The sequence below is a fragment of the Mesocricetus auratus genome, unplaced genomic scaffold, assembly GCF_017639785.1.
Source record: "Mesocricetus auratus isolate SY011 unplaced genomic scaffold, BCM_Maur_2.0 Super-Scaffold_4256, whole genome shotgun sequence".
Classification (NCBI taxonomy): Eukaryota; Metazoa; Chordata; class Mammalia; order Rodentia; family Cricetidae; genus Mesocricetus; species Mesocricetus auratus.
Genome location: NW_024429182.1, coordinates 75802675 through 75823417, shown reverse-complemented (window position 1 = coordinate 75823417; position 20743 = coordinate 75802675). Strand labels below are relative to the sequence as shown.

General features: G+C 45.3%; 2 protein-coding genes across 11 annotated transcripts in view; one reads left to right on the top strand and one right to left on the bottom strand.

The window, feature by feature from the left end:
- The window catches only part of Arhgap17 (Rho GTPase activating protein 17), a 90939-nt gene extending 80857 nt beyond the window's left edge, over positions 1-10082 (bottom strand). For 6 of the 9 annotated variants that reach the window (XR_005880490.1, XM_040754862.1, XM_040754888.1 and 3 more), the window contains exon 1: positions 9906-10082. Coding sequence is in view for 8 of the 9 variants with exons in the window: in XM_040754862.1 (XP_040610796.1) it covers positions 9906-9958 (53 nt within the window). In the remaining variant the exon portion in view is untranslated. The remainder of the gene's footprint in view (positions 1-9905) is intronic. The other 3 variants (XM_040754867.1, XM_040754913.1, XM_040754918.1) reach the window with 2 other exon arrangements.
- Positions 10083-10100: 18 nt separating this feature from the next.
- Lcmt1 (leucine carboxyl methyltransferase 1) overlaps positions 10101-20743 on the top strand; it is a 57918-nt gene continuing 47275 nt past the window's right edge. Inside the window, exons 1-2 of one of the 2 annotated variants that reach the window (XM_040754941.1) lie at positions 10101-10185; positions 15491-15534. Coding sequence is in view for 1 of the 2 variants with exons in the window: in XM_005064450.4 (XP_005064507.1) it covers positions 20204-20310 (107 nt within the window). In the remaining variant the exon portion in view is untranslated. Of the gene's footprint in view, positions 10186-15490; positions 15535-20058; positions 20311-20743 lie in introns of those variants that run through there. The other variant, XM_005064450.4, reaches the window with a different exon arrangement.

Genomic DNA, 20743 nt, shown 5'->3' with positions numbered 1-20743 from the left:
AGGCACACCTAAAAAGGAAAACTATGGAAAGGGAGTGGAAGACAGAAGCTTCTTAGGACAGTCAATACCCAGTAACAATACAGTCAAAACCCTGCCATCAATGAAGGAGTGTGACCCAGGATCAACAGCCCTTACAACTGACTGAAAGAGATTGGACACTGTTTTCACGGCAAACATGCTCTCATTTCATCTGCAGGAATTTGGATCTACCTACTCAACACAGTTTCTCGTCTGACACAGTTTTCCACAGATCTGTTCTATCTTCTGGAATTTGTCTTAGACTCAACTAGTACAGAACACATTATTACTTGACACGATTCACTGCTGTGCTCCGTAAGCCTGCAAAACTAGACAATCTTCAGTCAGGTGAAAACTGAGGGGCTGACTAAGGTGACAGGAAGGATGCCCATCAGGAACAGAAACCATGTGCAAGGATAAAAACAGGAGGAAGCTCAGCACTTTGATCCCAGCACTCAGGAGGGAGAGGCAGGTGTATCTGAGTTGCATGATAGCCTGGTCTATAGAGCAAGATCCATGGCAGTCAGGGCTTTACAGAGAAACCATGTCTCAAAAATTCAAAACCAAAACCAAAAAGAAGAAGAAAAAAAAAGGAATAGAGAGCTCAGGACAGTAACAGCAGGATATAAAATGTAGGGGAAAAACAGGACTTGCAGAATGGCTGGGGGTTGTGGTAGCATTCATGTCATTGGGGAAGGAAGAAAAAATTTTGTTCTGTTTTACGGTCATTGGGGACAGAACTCTGGGCCTCACAAATGCCACATAAGTACACCACTGGTGAGCTGCATCCCCAGCCAGCAAACTTACTGTAAACTCTCTGGTTCCATGGGTCACCCAGGTTACCTTTCTAATTACTCAACCCTACTATTTACTGTAGAGTGTGACTGTGCTAGTTACAAAAAGCCTTCTTTGACAAAGTGGGATGGGTTGGATTTAACCTGTAGGCCAACTTGGTGACCCATGGTGTAGGGAAGAAGAAAATGAAGACTGAGAAAGGCCAGATGAGTTCAATTTCTGCAGCACACTTGGCCAGGCATGTTCAAGACTAAGATGGTAGTATCACCTGGCAGTAGAGTGATGCCTGGACCAGAGCGTAAAGCTGAAAACCATCAACCAAGACGTGAGAGTTACAAGGCTGAGGTCACCCACGGAATGATTTGGGACGAGATGAGACCAACAGTGTTTCCTGGTGCCAATACAGTTGGCTCTCCTCTGTATTCCCATGTGGGGATTCAACCAACATGGGTAAGAAATATTTTGGGGAAAGCCGTTTTTGTCTTAAACAGACTTTTCCTTTAGCATTATTCCCTAAAATATACAGTGTAACATTTATTTATATAGTATACTAAGTAATCTAGAGATGAATTAAAGTATTAGAATAGCAAAGCCAATAAGCAAACACTATGACATTGTATATGAGACCTGAGCATCTGAGAATGTTAGCATCTATAAGGGTCCTAGACCAATCCTAAAGGTACCCAGTGACAAATATACAAGGAGTATGCAGTGTTACATAGGACCATTATGGTCTTCGAAAGGTAGGAATAAAATAACACAACCTTTCTTAACTCTTTAAAAGGGCTTCTCACTTTTAAAGATTTTATTTTGTTAATGAATGCTTTGCCTGTATGTATGTATGTATGTATGTATATATGCATGTATGTAAGTCAGTCATGTATGTGCAGTGCCCAGAGGCAGAAGAGGGCACTTGATTCCCTGAAGCTAGAGTTGCAGACAGCTGTGAGCACACATTTTGATGCTAGGAACCCAGTCCTCTGGAAGAACAGCAAGTACTCTTAAGTTCTTAGCCATCTCTCCAGCTCTAAGGGTTCCTCTTTTTTAAGTAGGGCTTTTATTCCCTTTTCTAAAGTAAACAACTTTAAGTTCAACTGGTAGATTAAAAGGAAAATATCCAACTGGCTAGAAAGTAAGGCAGTTCTAAAATAAAATACCTACCAGCTTTTTTGTTTTCTTCTTATTATAAGGCATTTTATATAAGTATAACACATATGTAAAAAATAATAATGACTGACAAATTAGCAGTCTACATCTTGAGAAGTAGCTCACTACCACCACCACTGACAACTTTTCACGCTACAAGTATTAGTCTCTAAGCTACAGGTCAAAGCAGACAGTCTAAGGGCAGATAAAAATCTGCAGATATGTTTTCTTTGGCCTACAAGGATAGATTTTTTTTTAAGTTGCTAACACTTAAGTATCATAAAACTTTACAGAAAAATCAGCATTCTGGTACATCATTAAAAATGAGAGATGTGGGAAGCAGAGGCAGACTCGCACGGCTAAGCACTGAGCTGAACTCGAGAAATCCAGTGACAGAGAGAGAGGACTGATGACCAAAGGGGTTAATACTGGGCTGGTTTAACCCCAGAAACAGCTGAACTGACAAAGGTTAACTCTTGAATCCAAGACTGATGCCTGGGAATCCAGCATGGGGCTGATCAAGACCCCCTGAATGCGAGTGTCAGTGAGGAGGCCTAGGTAATCTATTGAGCCTTGGGTAGTAGATCAGTATTTATCCCGGGTATACAAATGGACTTTGGACTCCCATCCAACAATGAGAGATGCACTCTCACCCTGAACTCTTGGGGGAGGGTCTAGGCCCCGCCCTGGATGAAATGACAGACTATGGACACCCCCATGGAGGGCCTCACCCTCCCTGGGGAAATGAGGAGCTATTGGGGGGCTGATGGGGGGGCACTGGAGGAGGGGAGGGAAACGGAGAGGGACCTGGAATTGACATGTGAAGCAACCTTGTTTCTAATTTAAATTTAAAAATAATATATATATATATATATTAGAGATGTGGGGCTGGAGAGATGGCTCAGCAGTAAGTGCATTGTCAGCTCTCCCAAAGGTCCTGAGTTCAATTCCCAGCAACCACATGGTGGCTCACAACCATCTACAGTGGGTTCTGATGCCCTCTTCTGGCATGCTGGTGTACATGCAGGTAGAGTACCACATACATAAAATAAATAAATCTTAATATTTTTTAAAAACGAGAGATGTGAGGGAGCTGGAGATACAGCTCAGGAGGTAAAAGAACACTTGCTGATCTTGTAGAGGACCTGGGTTCAGTTCCCAGCATCCACATGGTGGCTCTCAACCATCTGTAACTCCAGTTCCATGGGATCTGATGCCTTTTCTGTTCTCTGAAGGTTCCTGAATACATGTGGTGAACATATATATGCACAGGCACACACACTTACAAAATATATGTTTATCTCTCTTTTTTCACAAGGGAGATGTGTCTAAACTGTATGTACATTCACCAAGGCAACAAGTGGCTGGAGCGAAAATGTAACCATCCCTTTAAATGGACAAGTGTTGAACAGTCCCCATCATTCCCTGTTCTCACGCCCACCTCCCACTTCTGGCCTGGCACTTCTCATACAATATTAATTGCAGCTTCCAATCTCTTGGAATATGGAAGACATTATTTGAAATAAAAGACTTACAAACATTCACATAAGTACATTACCACAACTAAAATAGATCTACAATCCTTTTCATGGGGGGGCACAAAAATAAAAATAAATTTGAAACTTACCAGACATACTTGAAACCACTGACTATAAACCTGACCTGTGATGACAAGAAGTTACCATGGGCAGCTACGTTTTTACACATCCTTTGGGGTAATTATATGCACACACTTTGCTACAGTTACATGCTGGGTTTGAAGCTGTTACCCCAGACTCAGCTGGAGGTTACCTATAACAGCAGCATATATGCACACTACTTCTCCAGAGCCTGAAAAATTCTGAATTCTGAAATCTGTCTGAAGCATGCCTGCCATCATAGCACTTAGGATGCTGAGGCTGGAAGACCAAGAGTTCAAAGCCATCCTGGCCTATACAGCAAGACCCCTTTGTCAAAACAAAAACAAGGGCTTCAAGGGTTTCACATCTGGAACCATGGGTCCTTAGGCCTTCAGGAAATTACATGCAGAGTAGATGGAATGTAATAACTTGTTTCAATGGATTTTTACTTGGTTACCATGGTATCCACCTACGTTTGAGAAACAGAATGATGCATACAAAGTATTCCATAGTCTGGCATGGTGCACCCTCCATTGCATTGCAAACCATGGAGGGTTCTGCCCAGCACCAAGAACTTCTATCATGGGGGTGATTCATAACAGAGACCCATGTTGCCGTCATAAATAAAGTTGATGCTAGGTGACCACATCCTTCTGTGGCTGTTTTTTAACACCCCCCCAAGAGGGGTGTGGACTTTCAAACACTTATAAATAAGCGTTTAGCATTCTAGAATTCCGCAACCTGCAACACTCCTAAGGCAGCCCTCAGATGATCCTATTAAGAAGATACCCAGATGTGGATCTTTTGCCCACTCCTGCTGTATCTGAGGGTGGGTGGTACCACTGAATTTGGTACCTAGCTTCCTTCAGGTACTCTGTTCAGAGATCTCTGGGGGAGAGGGAGAGGTGAAACCCAAGGGGAAGGAAGAAGCCATTATGTCAGTGAGGAGCAGAGTGTTGTGGCAGGCAAAGCAAGGAACTGGTATATGACAGGCATGTACAGGAAGTGCTGCCTGACAGAGAAATTTTATACAACATGGTACCAAGGGACCACTGTGAGATCAGCAGGTAGTCATGCACTTTGGCTGCAGTGATGGACAGCTGCTCTTAGAGAGGTCCTTAAATCTCAATGATCAAGAAAAGGTCAGCAAGGACTATAAACAGGTAAAGTCCACCAGCTATGGGCTATGCAGACAGGGAGCTGATGCCTGGCCCAATGTGAAAGCGGTGGCTTGCTCCAGGACCTGTACTAGACAGGGATATTTGATACTGACAGAAATCTCAGGATTCTTCTAGAAGCATGAGATCCATATTTTTCAGATAAAAAGTACTAATTTTTAAAATTAGCAATAAATGAATAAGCACCAAATAAAGCAAAACAGAATACATCTATGACCTACAAGCTGACAGTCTACCATCTTTGGCTGCGAGTACTCATATAGCCAGAACACTAAAGAGGACTAAGTCAGCTTTCTAAACCTCAGCACTAATGCAGCTGTACTGCACAATTCCTTGTTGTTGACATTGTTCAGGAGGACTCATGTCTCAACCTACCAGATGCCAGCAGCAACACTAGCCCCACCTACCCAAGTTGTGACCATCAAGAAGGCTGAAATATGGCTGAGTGGTAGAGCAAGCACTTGCCCTCAGCAAAGCCTCTAAAAGTCTCCAGATAGGGCCTAGTGTCCCGAGGAAACACAGCCTCGGGCTTAGAGGCACTGAATTACATTACAGCAACATCCTACTCACAGCTTCCAAGATTTGATGGAGGCAGCACCATGTATGTTCAACATCAGAGATCTGATTTGGATACACAACTCTACCATGTACCAGTTCCATGACCTCTTTGATCTCAGGCTTCCTTATTGTTAAATCAGGAATAAACAACATCGCTCCAGAGCTGCTGGGAGAATGCAGCGAAGTTCCTTATGAGAAGTGCATTGACTTAGTGGTTATGGAAGATGTTTACAGATGTTTGTTCATAAACATGACACCTTTCCTGGTGAAAGGGCAGTCGGAGTTCTGTGGTCAGAAGTACATGGGCTGCAGGGGCAGAAGGCCCACATCATGTCCTGTGTGGGTCACTTAGTAGCTGTGCCAAACTAGGGAGTCATTTGTCCTCCTTCATAAAATATAAATGTTAGGCGCCATGGGTGAGAACCAGGCCAAGTGGCAAGGCACAGCCCTTGGATGGTCACATTATAGAAAGGTGAATTTACTGTGACCCTATTAAAGATCTCAGCAAATGAAAATGAGCTCTTCAACAGAGCCAGAGAACCAATGATGCCAAGGTATCAGGTAAAGAAGGAACCAGGAAGTGGTAACCTCCAGGTCCTCTGAGATAAACAGCTGCCAACACAGAGACACAGACCACACCTGGCCTCAAAAACTTTTGTGTAGTGTAATGAAAATACATGCCGGGCATTGGTGGTGCACACCTTTAATCCCAGCACTGGGGAGGCAGAGACAGGTGGATCTCTGTGAGTTCAAGACCAGCCTGGTCTACAAGAGCTAGTTCCAGGACTACCTCCAAAGCCACAGAGAAACTCTGTCTTGAAAACACCCCCCCCCCAAAAAAAAGAAAGAAAAGAAAATACTACAGTAAAATGCTATCTAATGTTCACCAAAATTTACATTTTAGGCATCTTCCTGAGAACTCCAGAGGCTAGGACCCATATTCCCATAGACTTCCCACCCTATTAGTAGAACATGGCCCTTCAGGTTCTCCGAAATCCTTCCCTGGCCCTTGAGATACTTGGGTTTTGGTAACCCTGATTTACCAAATGAAAGCATTTGGACCAACTCCCATCAGGGCAAACTGCCAGGGAAGTACTGCTAGTTACAAGCCCCCCAGGCCTCTACCCCATTCCTCTCTTGACACAGGCGTCTCTAACTTCATACTTCTGATCCTCCTGTACAGCCTCCTGGAATCCAGATAACATGCTCCCACCCCCACCAGCATCCTGACCCCTGGTGCACCATCTGCCTCCACTAGATTATCTGAAGCTAAGAGTTTTCCAGAGAGAATGCCTCTCCATTGCCACAGCAAAACTGAAAAAGCCCTATGGGGTTTTTCTTGCTTGCCTAATCAGTGTCTGCCCATTCTCCTTCTGCTGGTAACAGCATCGCAGTTTACCTTAGGGAAGCAGCACTCCTACACTCTCTGCTTGGGTGGGGCTGAGTCCATTCCACTTCCCAGGAAAGGCATGTGACCCAGAAACAGAGCCAATCCTGGGACTTTAGCCACAGTCACAAAGCAGTCTTTTCCTCTGAGACTTGCCCTGGGGATAATACAAGTCTGTGAACCCAGCCTGTCTAAAGAGTAAACCCTCCTGGATGCCCCCAAATCCAGCACAGGGATGGCCAGGGCAGGAGGCCTGGGAATTCTGGGCTATACAGTTGAGACAGTTTCAACAAAAGCTGTGCTATGTCTGGACTACTACTCACAAGTCAATGAATTCCCTTCCGCTCAGGCACCTTGAATTGTGTTTTCTCATCACTAGAAGAGACCTAATGCTGGCAAGAAAATCTGAAAGAAGATGGAAGGAAAACAAAAGGCTCTGATCATGTCTCCTGTCAGGAGCTTTTGTGGCCTCCTCCATCCAGTGGCAGACAGGTTCTCCTCTGTGTACTTGCCAGCTTCCTGGAAGTGCTTATCTTATGTTTACAATTATGTGAGGTTTGCCTATCTCCTCCACGTATCTACTGAACAGCTCCAGGGCAGAAATCTTGTATATATCTGATTCTTTAATAACACACAGTGGTGTGCAGTGTGGTCTCTTTGTTCACTGAATACCTGACTCACCAAACAGCAGGTGGGCAAAAACAACCCTCCCCACTTTTTCTTTAAGGCACCTACATCATAAGACCACCTTGTAAGCCTTGCCCACACCGCCAATAGACTCATCCATCCTCTGTACACAAACTGCATCATGACAGCTCATTCTTTCTAGCCATTACTAATCCTCCACTTGCTGGTGCTATGAGACTTCATGGTGGAGTTACTCATGAGCATTCCATCCTACAGGAATACCTCACTACAAGGTACCATCTAGAACTCTACACACTGATAAACAGTGGGCATTCACATATATAAATTCCTTCTCTATACAGATCACAGCTGGAAGAAATCTGTGCTAGAAAAGCATTGGTCTTAACCAAATACACCCATATTTGCTCCTGGTGCCTATCTACCACCTGGCTCCATTCAATAATAATTCTCAAGTCTGTCCTCCGTTTTTCTTTCTACCCCTTAGTGTTACTCAAATAGGAATGTTTGCGCGCGCGCACACACACGCACATGCACGCGCACATACACACACACACACACACACACACACACACACACACGAGAGAAAGATCTAGGAAATCAACAGCAAGAGAACAACAGGTTTTCTCCCCAATAAAAACAGATGTTCTGGCTTGAGTCTCACAGCTGCCACACCCTTAGAGCTCTGCAATAGCTACAGCTTCCACTGGCATCTAGCAATAAAGATTTTCAAAGAGTCAAAGGTCAGGGCCAGAATTACTGTCCCAGTATGAATCACCACCACTCTATCCTGTTCACATTTTCCCATACTTAATCCCACAGCACCAGGCAATCTAGTAAGAGCTAGACTCCTGAAGTTAACAATTTCAACAGGCCATCTGTCATGGGATAGGAGTTACAGATCTTGGGAACCAAAGGTACACAGGAAAGACACTCGGAGTGCTTAGTCAAACAGCCAACCCAAGCAGGTAAAGAGGCAGTTTGACTATAGAAAAGCAGGTAGTGGATGGTATTATGCCCCATGTGGGGCATCAAGGATCTTCACAGGGCACAGAGACTATCACTGAGAGACCTGAAGAATGAGAAAGAGGTATCTATCAGCTAGGTGTGGTGAAAAAGGCTTCCGGGATGTCCAGGAAGAGGATAATGCAGAAGAAACAGACCTCCTGTGGAAAATGAAAGTGGTTAGATATGGCTGGAATGTAAAAGTAGGAAGGGAAGCTAAGGGGAAGCAGGAGCCCACAGAACCCTAAAGGGGTTTCAAGATAGAAAGCTCTCAGAACTTTGCATAAAAACAGCAATTGTCCCTTGTCCCACACAATACAAAGCCTAGTAAATAAATAAACAGCAATCTAACAAATCTATCTTGGTACTCACTAAATTTTGATTTTGCCATGCATATGTCTGAGAAAGGGGTACACAACTCAGAAAAATTATTTCTCATAATGTTTTGTTTTTGTTTTTGTTGTTTGAGTCATTAGGATTATTTGCCTTGATCTTCCTCTTTCTTTAATTCTGCAAGCAACAGAAAAGTAGGCATGTCTGGCTTTAAGGGACAGGGACTGATATTCTGGATAAAGAATAATGCATACCAAAATTACATGACGGTTTTTTTTTTGAAACTCAGTAGCAAAACCTAGCAAAAAGTTGAGGGAAATGAAACATTCTAAAAAGCAAATTTAGAAAACTCAAGAGGAAGTAAAAGTATTTTCCTACACATAAAAAAAGAAGTGTCTCACGTGCTTCAACCAAACCAAACTCCCCTTAACTGTCAGGGGAGGAGGGAAAGCGTGAGAGCTGTGAAAAATTCATCTATCTCCGTGCAGAATAAACAGCAAAACGGTTCAGCACAGCTATCTGCCCTGCAAGACCTTGAAATATTTGTTACAGACAAGACAGCAGCCTCCTGAAGCTCGAAAAACCTCAAATCGCTCCTGTTTCACAGCCTACTCATCTACAGTCTCCCCTGTATTCTTTCATTTAAAAAGAAAAATCAATGTTTCCTGTCAAGCACTCATGCAGTATCAAAGAAACACAAAATATGTTTCCGCATCCAAGGTGAGAAAAGACATCCTTTTCCCTTTCTAAAGTTCTAACCTCAAGAACTCGCAACAAGTTCCCAACAGCCTGGATTCTGAGATTGCACGTCTCGATTCCTTCACTGGGAGACTGAACTATAACACCCCTTCAAATCCCTGTGACCAGCAAGCTCTTCTGGAGGAAGGCTGCAACAGCGGTTCGGCGGGGAGAGCCTGGGAACGCCGCCCCCAAAGCGGCGCGCCTAGCACTGCGTTAGGAACACAAGTTTGCGGAGTTTTCGCAGCAGTCACCAAGCTCGGGCTGGCGGGGACAGAGGGAAGTAGAGGCTCGCGTGGGTCCCCCGAGGGCGATGCTCCTTTGGGCAGGACAATGGGCAGCGCCCAAGCCGCAGCTTGGCGCAGACCCCCGCCCCGCTGGCCCAGGCCCGGCCGCGCCCGGCTCACCCCGTTCTTCGGCTCCTCGCGAGCAGGACCGACCCGCCCCCCGCGCGCCCCCCGCCGGCACGCCCCGCGCACTCGCCTGCCGACGGTCTGGTTGGCCAGCTGCTTCATGCGGTTGAATTGCTTCTTCATGGCGGCGGCTGCAGCAGCGGCAGGCCGCGGGGCTCGGGCCGGGGAGAGCTGGGGACCGTCTGGCGGTTCCTACATCGTTTCCCGGCCCGAGAGGCGGTGACCGAGGCTACAATTCGGGCCCGCCCTCGCCGCGTCACTTCCAGGGCCGTCTCCCGCCCCTCCTGCTCGACCGAGTCGGGCCGAGCGGAGCCGAACAAGGCCGAAACCAGAGAGGTGGAGTCGAGCAGGTGCGAACGAAACGCGATGGGTGGAGTTAAGGCAATCAGGGCGGGAACCAGAAACGCCCAGAGGCGGTGGGTGGAGCCGAGCCGAACCGAGCAGAAACGAGATAGGTGGAGCTGAGCTGGGTCAGGCCGGGCCGAAACCAGAGAAGTCTGGCGGAACAAGACCGAGGGAAGCTAGGCGTACTTTGGGATGGAGCCGTACTAGTTGTCGAGCGGAGAGGGATGGAGTTGAGCCAATCGGGGACGGACGAGCGTGGCTCAGTCAAGAAGGGCGGCGCCAAACCCAGCGGGGCACCTGGACTCAGATGGTTCTTTGCCGGATCCCTGCTGAGAAGCACCGAGCTGAGCCCAACCTGGGTCCTACTCTAGTGGGGCCAGCCAGAACGTGGCTGAGCCTAGTAGATCCTGGCTCGGTCGCTCAGGGTGGAACACAGAGAGATGGTGCCTCGCCCACCCGAACCTGGGAGCCGAGCCAGTCTAGAGAGAGAAGAGCCGAGCCGGACCAAGCCAAGCCGAATAAAAAGGGTGTTCTAGTCGAGTGAGGCCAAGTCAAGGGAGTGCGAGCAGAACCTAAGTGAGCTTAAGCTGAGCCGAGTGGACCGAAACTGGTGGGTCAGACCGGGATATATCCTAGCAGAGTAGGAGTGAGCCGAGCCAGATCAAGGGGGTGAACCATCCCTTCCAGGAGCTCCAGGCCCTCAACACCCACACACCTTTCCCTCTGTCCTGCCCAAAGGACAAAGTGTCAGGAAAGAGAGTGTCACGGAAGCCTGCGACTCTTTTCAGGAGCTGCTCACTGGTCCACGGGAAAAGCTAAAAGACTAGTATAAATCAGATGAAGGCCACCTGTAGATTATACACGTAGGCCCACAGCCAAAAGAAACTGGTCCTCACTAGCCCCTGCACTGATGGGTCTGAGTCCTTGCTGCCTTAAATGACCATAGGGTTCTGATTCCTAGCCCCAAAGGCATAGTGGAGAGGGAAAACTTGATGGGATCATTTCACATTGCTCCAACTGAACCAGCTAAGTTTTATGACCTGCAGCCATACTTGGCAGCCCTGTCTCTGTGTAGACAATACTCCCTGCATCCAGGGGGCTGTGGCTTCCTTCACAAGCTATGTGACGGTTTAAAGTATCAACTTGACCGGATCTAGCGTCACTTTAGAAACAAATCTCTGCGCATGTCTGCGAAGAATTATCCACATTAGGTTAAATGAGGTGGGAAGACCCACTCTCAATGTGGGCTGCAGCGTTGCTGATCTGTGACCCCAGGCTGTATAAAAGGGAGAAAGCTAGCTGAACCAGGAGTATGCATAGCCTTCTGCTTTCTGACTGCGGAGGCAATAGCCTACAAGCAGGATCATACTCCCACTGCAGTGCCCTCCTCATTGTGGTGGACCATCCCTCCAACTGGAAGCCAGACTAAACCCTTCCTCCCTCACATTGCATCTTGTCCAGCATTTGCCCACAACGGACAGCAAAGTAACTATAATACAAGGAACATCTTGAGATCAAAGAACAAGAAACTTAAAAATCTGTAGTAATCGGCCGGGTGTTGGTGAACCAAAGAGAGAAGATTTAGAAATCATCTTTCTGCCAAGTGGCTTAAGAATTGAAGTCACTGATCTCTAGACCTCAGACTGTGCTCAACACTGTCTGGAGCAGGAGAGATGATTGCTGTGAAACCTCACAAACTGAATTCCATCCCTGGAATCCACATTGTAGAAGCAGAGAACTGACCGCAGCAAGCTGTCCTCTGACCTGCAAGTGCTTGCTGAAGCACATGCATACCTACTCACATCACACACACACACACACACACACACACACACACACACACACACACACACACACACACACACACACACACACACGTTTTAACTGGTCTACCTACAAACGAAGAGTCAAGCCCCAAAACTGAAGAACTTAAAGAAACAGTTAAAGACTTAAATAAACTATTATGCCCTATAGAAAACAACAGATAGGGTCTGACACAGGAAGAACACATCTCTATGCAAAAGAAACCAAGTCTTAAAATAGATCTTTGAAAGTACACACTTAACGTGATAGGGCAAAATGATACAATGGGAAAAGAGCAAACATCTGAAAAGCCTAAGGGAAGTTCAGAGCTTCCAAAGGAATTCAATAAATACTCCCAAAAAACCAAAATTTATAGCAAAGCATAGGAGAAAACAATGCCTTGCATTCACAAAAGAAACAACTACCTGTAAGAAGTGGAAAACCTCAGGAAACAACAGTGGAGTGACCCTGTGGCTAAACCTAAAATGCTTAGATGCTGTCATAGAAATACAAGCAGCGGTGTGTCAATTAAATGTTAGAAAGATACACTCAAGGAGGGAGAAATATCAGTAAAAATTACTGAACATAAAAAGCAGTGTAAGGCCGGGTGTTGGTGGCACACACCTTTAATCCCAGCACTCGGGAGGCAGAGGCAGGCGGATCTCTGTGAGTTCGAGGTCAGGCTGGACCGACAGCCTCCAAAACAGAGAAACCCTGTCTCATAAAACCAAAACAAAAAACAAAAAAAAAAGCAGTGTAAGATCCAATCAGAATGGCTAAGATTAAAAACACTGATGACAGCTTATACTAGAGAGGATCTAGAGAGGATGTAGAGTAAGAGGAACACTTTATTGCTGGTGAGAGTACAAATTTGTATAGCCACTGTGGAAATCAGTATGGCAATTTCTCAGAAAACTAGGATCAATCTACCTCAAGACCCTGAAATACCAAGTTTGGGCATATACCCAAAGGAGGTACACTCACGCCACAAGGACATTTGCTCAACTATGTTCATAACAGAGTTATTTGCAATAGCCAGAACTTGGAAACAACCTAGATGCCCCTCAACTGAAAAAATGGATAAGGAAAATGTGGTATATTTATACAATGGAGTACTACTCAGTGTTAAGAAACAATGTCATTTTTAAATTTGCAAGCAAATGGACAGAACTAGAAAAAAAAATAAAACCATATTGAGTGAGGTAACCCAGATCCAGAAAGACAAATATAGTATGTACTCACTCCTAAGCGAATACCAGACATAAAGCAAAGTATAACCAGCCTATGATCCACAACCCCAGAGAAACTAGAACCCTCTTCCAGAAACAGATGGAAGCAGTGTTAGATGTGCCTGCTCCAATCTTTGAAGAGAAGGGCATTAGTTTAAAAACTAACATGTGAATAACTGTCTCTCCTATACCCAGTTCTTTTGTTTGCTTGCTTATTTTTGTTTGTTTTACATGTCAATCCCAGTACCCTCTCTCTCCCCTCCTCCCCTGCCCCTATACCCAGTTCTTTTCAGAGAAAATTCAAGGAGCATAGCTGGGAATGTAGCCCTCTTGGTAGAGTGCTTGCCAAGCACACATGGGGCTCTGGGTTCCATCCTTAGCACTGTATAGATTGGCTATGGCAATATGGGCCTGCAATTCATCTAAGGCTCCTAAGTCAGCTTGAGTCAGATGACCTGACTAATTGCCTGCTTGGAGATTTAAAGGTGAAGGGCTCAGCTCTGGGTAGGGTGTGAACTTAGAGAGACATGAGGAGCCTTTAGAGCAGGACTCCTAGAACCTTTTCTGCTTGCAAACCTCACCTGAGGAATTAAAAAAAAATAATTCATTTAGTTTTATTTTATGTGGAGGGTGTGAGGGTGTCAGATTCCCTGGGATTTGGGTTGTAGTCAATTGTGAGCTGCCATATGAGTGCTGGGAGTTGAACCTAAATCCTTTGGAAGAGCACTCAGTGCTTCTGACTGTTGAGCCATCTCTCCAGTCCTGACCTGAGGAATTTTTATGCCACCCCATGTATAAAGTAGGTATGCAAATTAAGCATTTGCTTATCGCATCATATGTATATCATAAAGAATATATTTTAAAACACTTCTTTACCACTTGTTAAATAAAGATGGAAACAAATTACACTGTAATGATTAAAAACTAGCTCCATTTCAAACTGGATTTTAAACTAAGTTACTATGTATAAAAGAAAAACCTAGGAGTGAGCAGGGACCTTAGTCTTAACCTAAGGATTGTTAACCACCAGATGTCTAGACCACGACCCTAAGGTCAGCCCTGTCAGCAGTTGAGTCTTGACAGCAATCTAAAGAGGATGTTGATCTCAGAGCCAGCTGGCTCATCTCACAAAAATGTTACCCATTCCCTTTATTGCATAGTTGTTATCCTAAAATACCCTGCTTCTGTAATCTCCTTTAACCACTACTTGTTCGGAAAAAGAAAATACACACAAGCAAAACAAAAAATATAAAGCCTCATAGAGCAGAAAATCCCCAGAGTTAAGACAGTTATGGTTTGTGCCTTAAGAACTCCAACTCCCAGCCGGGCGGTGGTGGTGCATGCCTTTAATCCCAGCACTCGGGAGGCAGAGGCAGGCCGATCTCTGTGAGTTTGAGGCCGGGCTGGACCGACAGCCTCCGAAAAAATACAGAGAAACCCTGTCTCGTAAAAACCAAAAAAAAAAAAAAAAAAAAAAAAAAACTCCAACTCCCATCTTCTCCTTTTGCAGCAGCTATCAGATTGTCAAAGGAGGCTGTTGTTGCAAAGTTGCTATAAAATAAACTCACATTTTATTTTGTAAGTTGAAAGAAGTTTTGTCTGGTGGTGGGGTCTTTCCCAGGTGGTCTCAAAGTCCACAGCATTTTTGGAGACCCCAGCAAGATTTCTGGGTGAGGCTCCAAGACTTAGGAGTCTGGGAAGCCGGAGATCATGGTTGCCACAAATCAATGGTTACTAACCTGGGAAAGGCCCCCAAGTGGGAGCAAGTCCAAAGTAGACTTAGTAGACCCTAGGCAGGAGTTCAGTCTGTGACATCACAAATTTCCAAATTGAAAACAAAATGAAAGCAAGGATTGCTGGCCAATGTGCATCTGAAACTGGGGCTGATTGTGCTGTTTTGTTCTGTACTGGAATCTGGGCTATTTGCGGAGGTCTTAGGGTGGATTGAATGCTGTTGTTAACTCAGCTTCTGGGAAGAAGAGATGTTCTCTTATCCCCTTGGTAAGGAACTGTTGGGGGTATGAATGAAGGTAGCCACCACATGTCTGTTTTTATCTGTTTTCCTCTGATTTCATGAATGTTCTGTCTTTTTAAGTTATTGTTTGATGGATCCATGTTTTCTGGTGTACCCATAAGTTTTGTTGCAGATACAGGAACCATACTGAGCAAGCAAGGGAGATATCGGAGGGGAGCAAGCACAGCTGCACCAACTGTGCTCCTCCTGTAGGGTCCTCTGTCTCTAGCCATGGCTAACTTGTCTTTCCTCATCTCCCCCTAGGAGCACCCTGGCTGCTGCTGTTCCCTGTGCTGACAATTCTTCAGGTGAGGCTCCCTACTTAGGTGATTCTAATTTGTGATAAGTTGACATTAAAACAAAACAAAACTCAACACAGTTACTTACCTGCTGACAAAAGATGGCAGGAAAATATTAAAGTCAGTATTGGATTTTAACCTTAAGAATAATATAACAATGGACCTGTTCACAACTCTAAGCTTTGATGATGTTGGAGTCTTCTAGGGAGCAGGAGAATTAACCAGCAGGTAAGGGAGGACTGCAGGGTGAAATGGACTAATATGACCTGGGCTTTCAATATATCTCCCTTTTGGTCTACACAGATAATCAAGGGAGCTGTGTGGCATTGTTGTACAGACTCTGTGTGCCCAGCAGGCATAACGGGTAGCTATGAGGTGAAGGGTGGGAAGGTTTGGAAATGAGAGTAATGTACAACACCATGGGAGTTTTGGAATACAACACCTCTTGGCCATAAGTAGAAGTTTCAGTGAACGTTTGTTTTGTATTACAGATATTTTGTTTGTTTGTTTAATGTTCATTTGTTTTGAGATAGGGTCTCTCTCCATAGCTCAGGCTAACCTTATATATCTCAGGTTAACTTCAAACTTATGATCCTCCCTCCTCAGCCTCCCAAGTGCCATCATGCAAAACAAGCTCCCTGATCATGATCAGTGATGTATAGGACTCTGAAGAGAATGAATGGGAAGCCTCTTGCAATGCTGTATGTTATGGTCTTAGAGGATGCAGGGGCATCTGTTACCTTGGCTTATATTTTAGGCATCTATAAGGCAAGAAATGATTTGAGGTCTTCACCCACAAGAGGAAAACTCTTAGGCAAACTCATGACACACGAGTTTCTGAAAAATACTCAAATGTAGCCACTTGTTTTCTGGGGCATCACCATTGTTTCAATGTTTGTGTTTCTCTCAAACCCAAATTCAATATTGAGATCCTAAGCTTAAGGTAGTAGTGTTCAGAGATGGAGATTTGAGGATATGATTGGGTAATTAGGACAAAAAAGTCCTCATGATGGGATTAGGGCTTTTGAAAAGGAAGGAAGGAAGGAAGGAAGGAAGGAAGGAAGGAAGGAAGGAAGGAAGGAAGGAAGGAAGGAAGGAAGGAAGGAAACAAGCAAGCTCGGGAGACCCATGATCCTTTCTCCAGTGAGCACACAGCAAGAAGGTCTGATCTGTCAGCTACAAAGTTGCTCAACAGACAACAAATGAGGTCATGAACTTCCCAATCTCTGAAACTGTGAGAAACAAGTTTGTTGTTTATAAGCCACCAAATTTATGGCTGTTTGTTAGATTATCATGTTGAGTCACCCTCTAGAGAGTCCAGGAAACTTGCTGTTGACCTATTTATTACCTACTGATACCACAGGTGATATACACACTGCCAAGCTGGGACACTAAGCCTGTGAAGTGCTTTACAGGGGGCCACTTCAGGAAAAGATGTGGCTGTTCCCTGTGATGGTTAAGTGTTGAATGTCAACTTGGCAGAATCTAGAATTTCTTGGGAGGCAGCTTCTGTGAATGTCTGTAGCTGATTCCCTGGATGATATTATTTGAGGGAGAAAGACCCACCCCCTATGGGCAGTACTATTCTCTGGCTGGACCCTGGGTTATATAAATGGAGAAAGGGAGCTGAGCCACAGAAAGCAGTCACCACTCTCTGCTTACTGATCCTGGATTCAGTGTGACTGGTAAGCCTCCTCGTCCTGCTGACATGTCTTCCATGCCTACTTCTGTCTTCCCTGCCATTGATCCCTCTGGAACTCTGTGTGTGTGTGTGTGTGTGTGTGTGTGTGTGTGTGTGCGCGCGCGCACGCGCGCGTGTTATAGCTTGAATAAGAATGACCCCTGGGCAGAGCTGTAGTGGTGTACATCTTTGATCCCAGCCCTCAGGAGGCAGAGGCAGACAGATCTCTGTGAGTTCAAGGCCAGCTTAGTCTCCAGAGCTAATTCCAGGACATCCAGGGTTATTACACAGAGAAACCCTGTGTAGGACTCAAACCAAAAAAGAATGACCCCCATAGGCTCATATATTTGATGGTTTGGTTCCTAGTAGGTGGAACTGTTTTGGGAAGGATTAGGAAGTGAGAAGTGAGACTTTATTGTAGGAGATGTGTGTGTTACTGGAGGTGAGCTTTGAGGTTCCAAATGCTCACACAGCAGGCCCAATCTCTCTCTCAGTCACTCACTCTTGCTTTCCCCCTTCTTTTCTCTCTCTTCCTTCCCTTCACTCTGTCTCTTTCTGCCTCCAACTTTCAGATAAATGTAAGCTCTTAGCTACTGTCCCAGCATCATGCCTGCCTACATGCTGCCTTCCTCACTTCTATGACCGCTAGGAACTGAACTCCTGAAAATGTGAATAAGTCCCTAACTAAATGTTTTATAAGCTTCCTTGGTCATGGTGCCTCTTCACAGCAATAGAACAGTGACTAAAACAAACTAAAGGACAAAATAAAGTATTTGTCCCTTAAGTTACTTTTGCCGGGCACTTTATCATAACACTTCAGGATTATCTCCTACAACATTTTAGAATTTCATTTGTTCCTATTGTCATTCCCTCCTGAAGTATCAGTGATTACCTGTAAATAATAAGTAAAATCAAATATATGAACACATATATTAATTCATTACTTTCCTTTTTAAAAGACTGAATCAGGATATAGTTCAGTTGGTAGACTATTTGCTTAGAATGCACAAAGCTCTGCGCTTGAGCCTCAACAATTTACAAATTGCATGTGGTGATGCATACCTAAAATCCCAGTACTGGAGAAGCAGAAGCAGGGGGATGTTGCAGGAGTTTCTTGTCCCTTCAGGTCCTGCTACCCTCAGCCCCAAATAAGCACACAGATGCTATATTAATTATAAAACTGTTGGTTGATGACTAGGGTTTCTTATTGGCTAGTTCTGTCTTAATTATTAACCTATTTCTATTAATCTATGTATTTCCACATGGTCTTGGCTTACTGGAGAGTGGAGGAATCTGTTACTCCTTTTACAGGTACATGGCATCTTCTCCAGCTCTCTCCCTGCCTACCTTTCCCAGAATTCTCCTCATCTCCAAGTCCTGCCTATCTTCCTGCCTTTATTGGCCAAACAGTATTTTATTCATCAAGCAATAAGAGAAATATATATATATAGAAGGACAGCCCCCCATTAGGGGGATTAGAAGTTCAAGGTCATTTTGGCCTCACAATGAGTTAAAAGCCAGGTTGGGTTATAGGAGAAACCATCTACATTTTTTTTTAATTTGAAACAGAGTCTTGCTATATTATCCAAGCTGACTTCCAATACAAAGCTCAAGGGGTTTTTATTACTTAAGCTTCCCAAGAAGCTGGGACTGTGTGTGTGTGTGTGTGTGTGTGTGTGTGTGTGTGTGTGTGTGTGTGTGTGTTTCTGGTCTTAGATTCAAAACCTTGGAAAGGATGGGCAAGGTTTATCACTGCCCTATCTCTACAGAATTTTTGGGGGGAAGTTCAAGACAGTGTTTCTCTATGTCTCCTTGGTTGTCCTGACACTCACTCTGTAGACCAGGCTGGCCTCAAACTCACAGAGATTCTCCTGCCCCTGCCTCCTGCGTGCTGGGACTAAAGGCAGCATGGGTCACCACTTGCCTGGCTCTCCACAGAATTTTTATGGGCATGATTCAAACTTCATAGAAGTAGAGCTTATCCTTTTCTCGCTGCCAGACAACAGACAAAATGAAATATACACCCTTCAATTTTATTTAGAAAGTGTTTTATCGTGATTCATCACGAAATCCTGTAACGCACATCTGAATATGCACAGTTACGAAGCATACACACTCATTTGAGAAACCTCTTTAGTTTCACTGGATTCTCCCCACCTTCCTCATTTTATGCCATTTAAACTTTGATTCCTATTTACTCCTTTCTCATTCCCGTGTACTATTTTTATTACATACCTGTGGTCTAAAATTAGTTTTGCTTGGCTTGAACTTTATAAACATGTAAAAATATCTCTCACGGAACATCCGTTGTTTCCGAAAGAGAAGACAAGGAAAATTTGTACCTCCCCCCAGTCCTATTATACAGTCCAGTTACATTCCATTGCCGAGAACGCTAAGCAAACACTCTGAGCTAGATCCCTAGCCTCTTCCTAACATCTCAAAGGCAAGGGACCTGGCAGGATTGGCGTCCTCTAAAATTTGTTACATTGTTGAATGACACTGAGACGCGACAGAAAGAAATACTTTAAACTTGTTTCTTCTGGAGGGATTTTTCTGCTCTTTGTCCCAGTTCTAAGGGTCCTGCTCGCATTTCTGCCCTGAGTTGACAGTGTTATCAGTTCCTGACCAGCAAAAAAGCAAAAGGAAAACCCAGAGAACCTAACACTACATTTCCCAGAAGGCATTGCGGCTCTCCCAGATTCTTGGGGTTCTCTTTAGAAACTTCCGGGTTGTGTGGGCGGAGCCTAAAGAGCCTTCCAATGAGCAGCTCTGTGGTCTGACTGGCGAGAAGCTCGAGCTGAGAAACGTCATGAGCCAGGCGCCAATCAGCAGGAAGGTGGCTGGGAGGCCCGCGGCGGTGGCGTCACTGGGCTGCGCCCGCCTAGTGAACCCTGTCCCTGCCTCTCTGCTGTCTGTTTCTTGCGGCGTCTCCCTCTGTTCGTCGCCCCCCGTTTCCATGTCCCTGGTGGGTGCCGCACCCCAGAACATCTCACGAACATGGCCACCAGCTCGAGGGAGTCCTCGTTCTCTTCCTGCGCTTCGAACTCTGACTTGGATGACGAGGGAGTGCGCGGCACCTGTGAAGATGCTTCTCTTTGCAAGAGGTGCCTGGGGGCGCGGGGTTCGGGATGGGCGCCTGGGGCCCGGGCCTAGGTAGCAAGCGCAAGCAGGTCACTGTCCAAGGCACACGCTTGGACCCTGGGATGGAGCTGCCGCACCCACCTGGAGCGGCCCTCGCTTCACACCTGGGAAGTGCACGGAGCAGGGAGGGGTTCATTTAAGTCGTAATTACCGAGTGTGTGTGAACCTGGGGTGCCACGACTAGGAGTAAGAGCTGGACAAAGCATACTTGATCTTGGCCTTCAGGTAAGACGGGGTGTGTTGCAAGTATTTACAGCTCTGCTGGGTTGGAAATGCAAGTTTGCTTTGCTTTGTAGGTTACATCCTGTTAAAATTGTTCATGATTTCCCATGTGCACTTGAAACTCGGGCCTATGAGGGGTAGATGATGGGTCCTGGGCCCCGCAGTGTTTGTTTG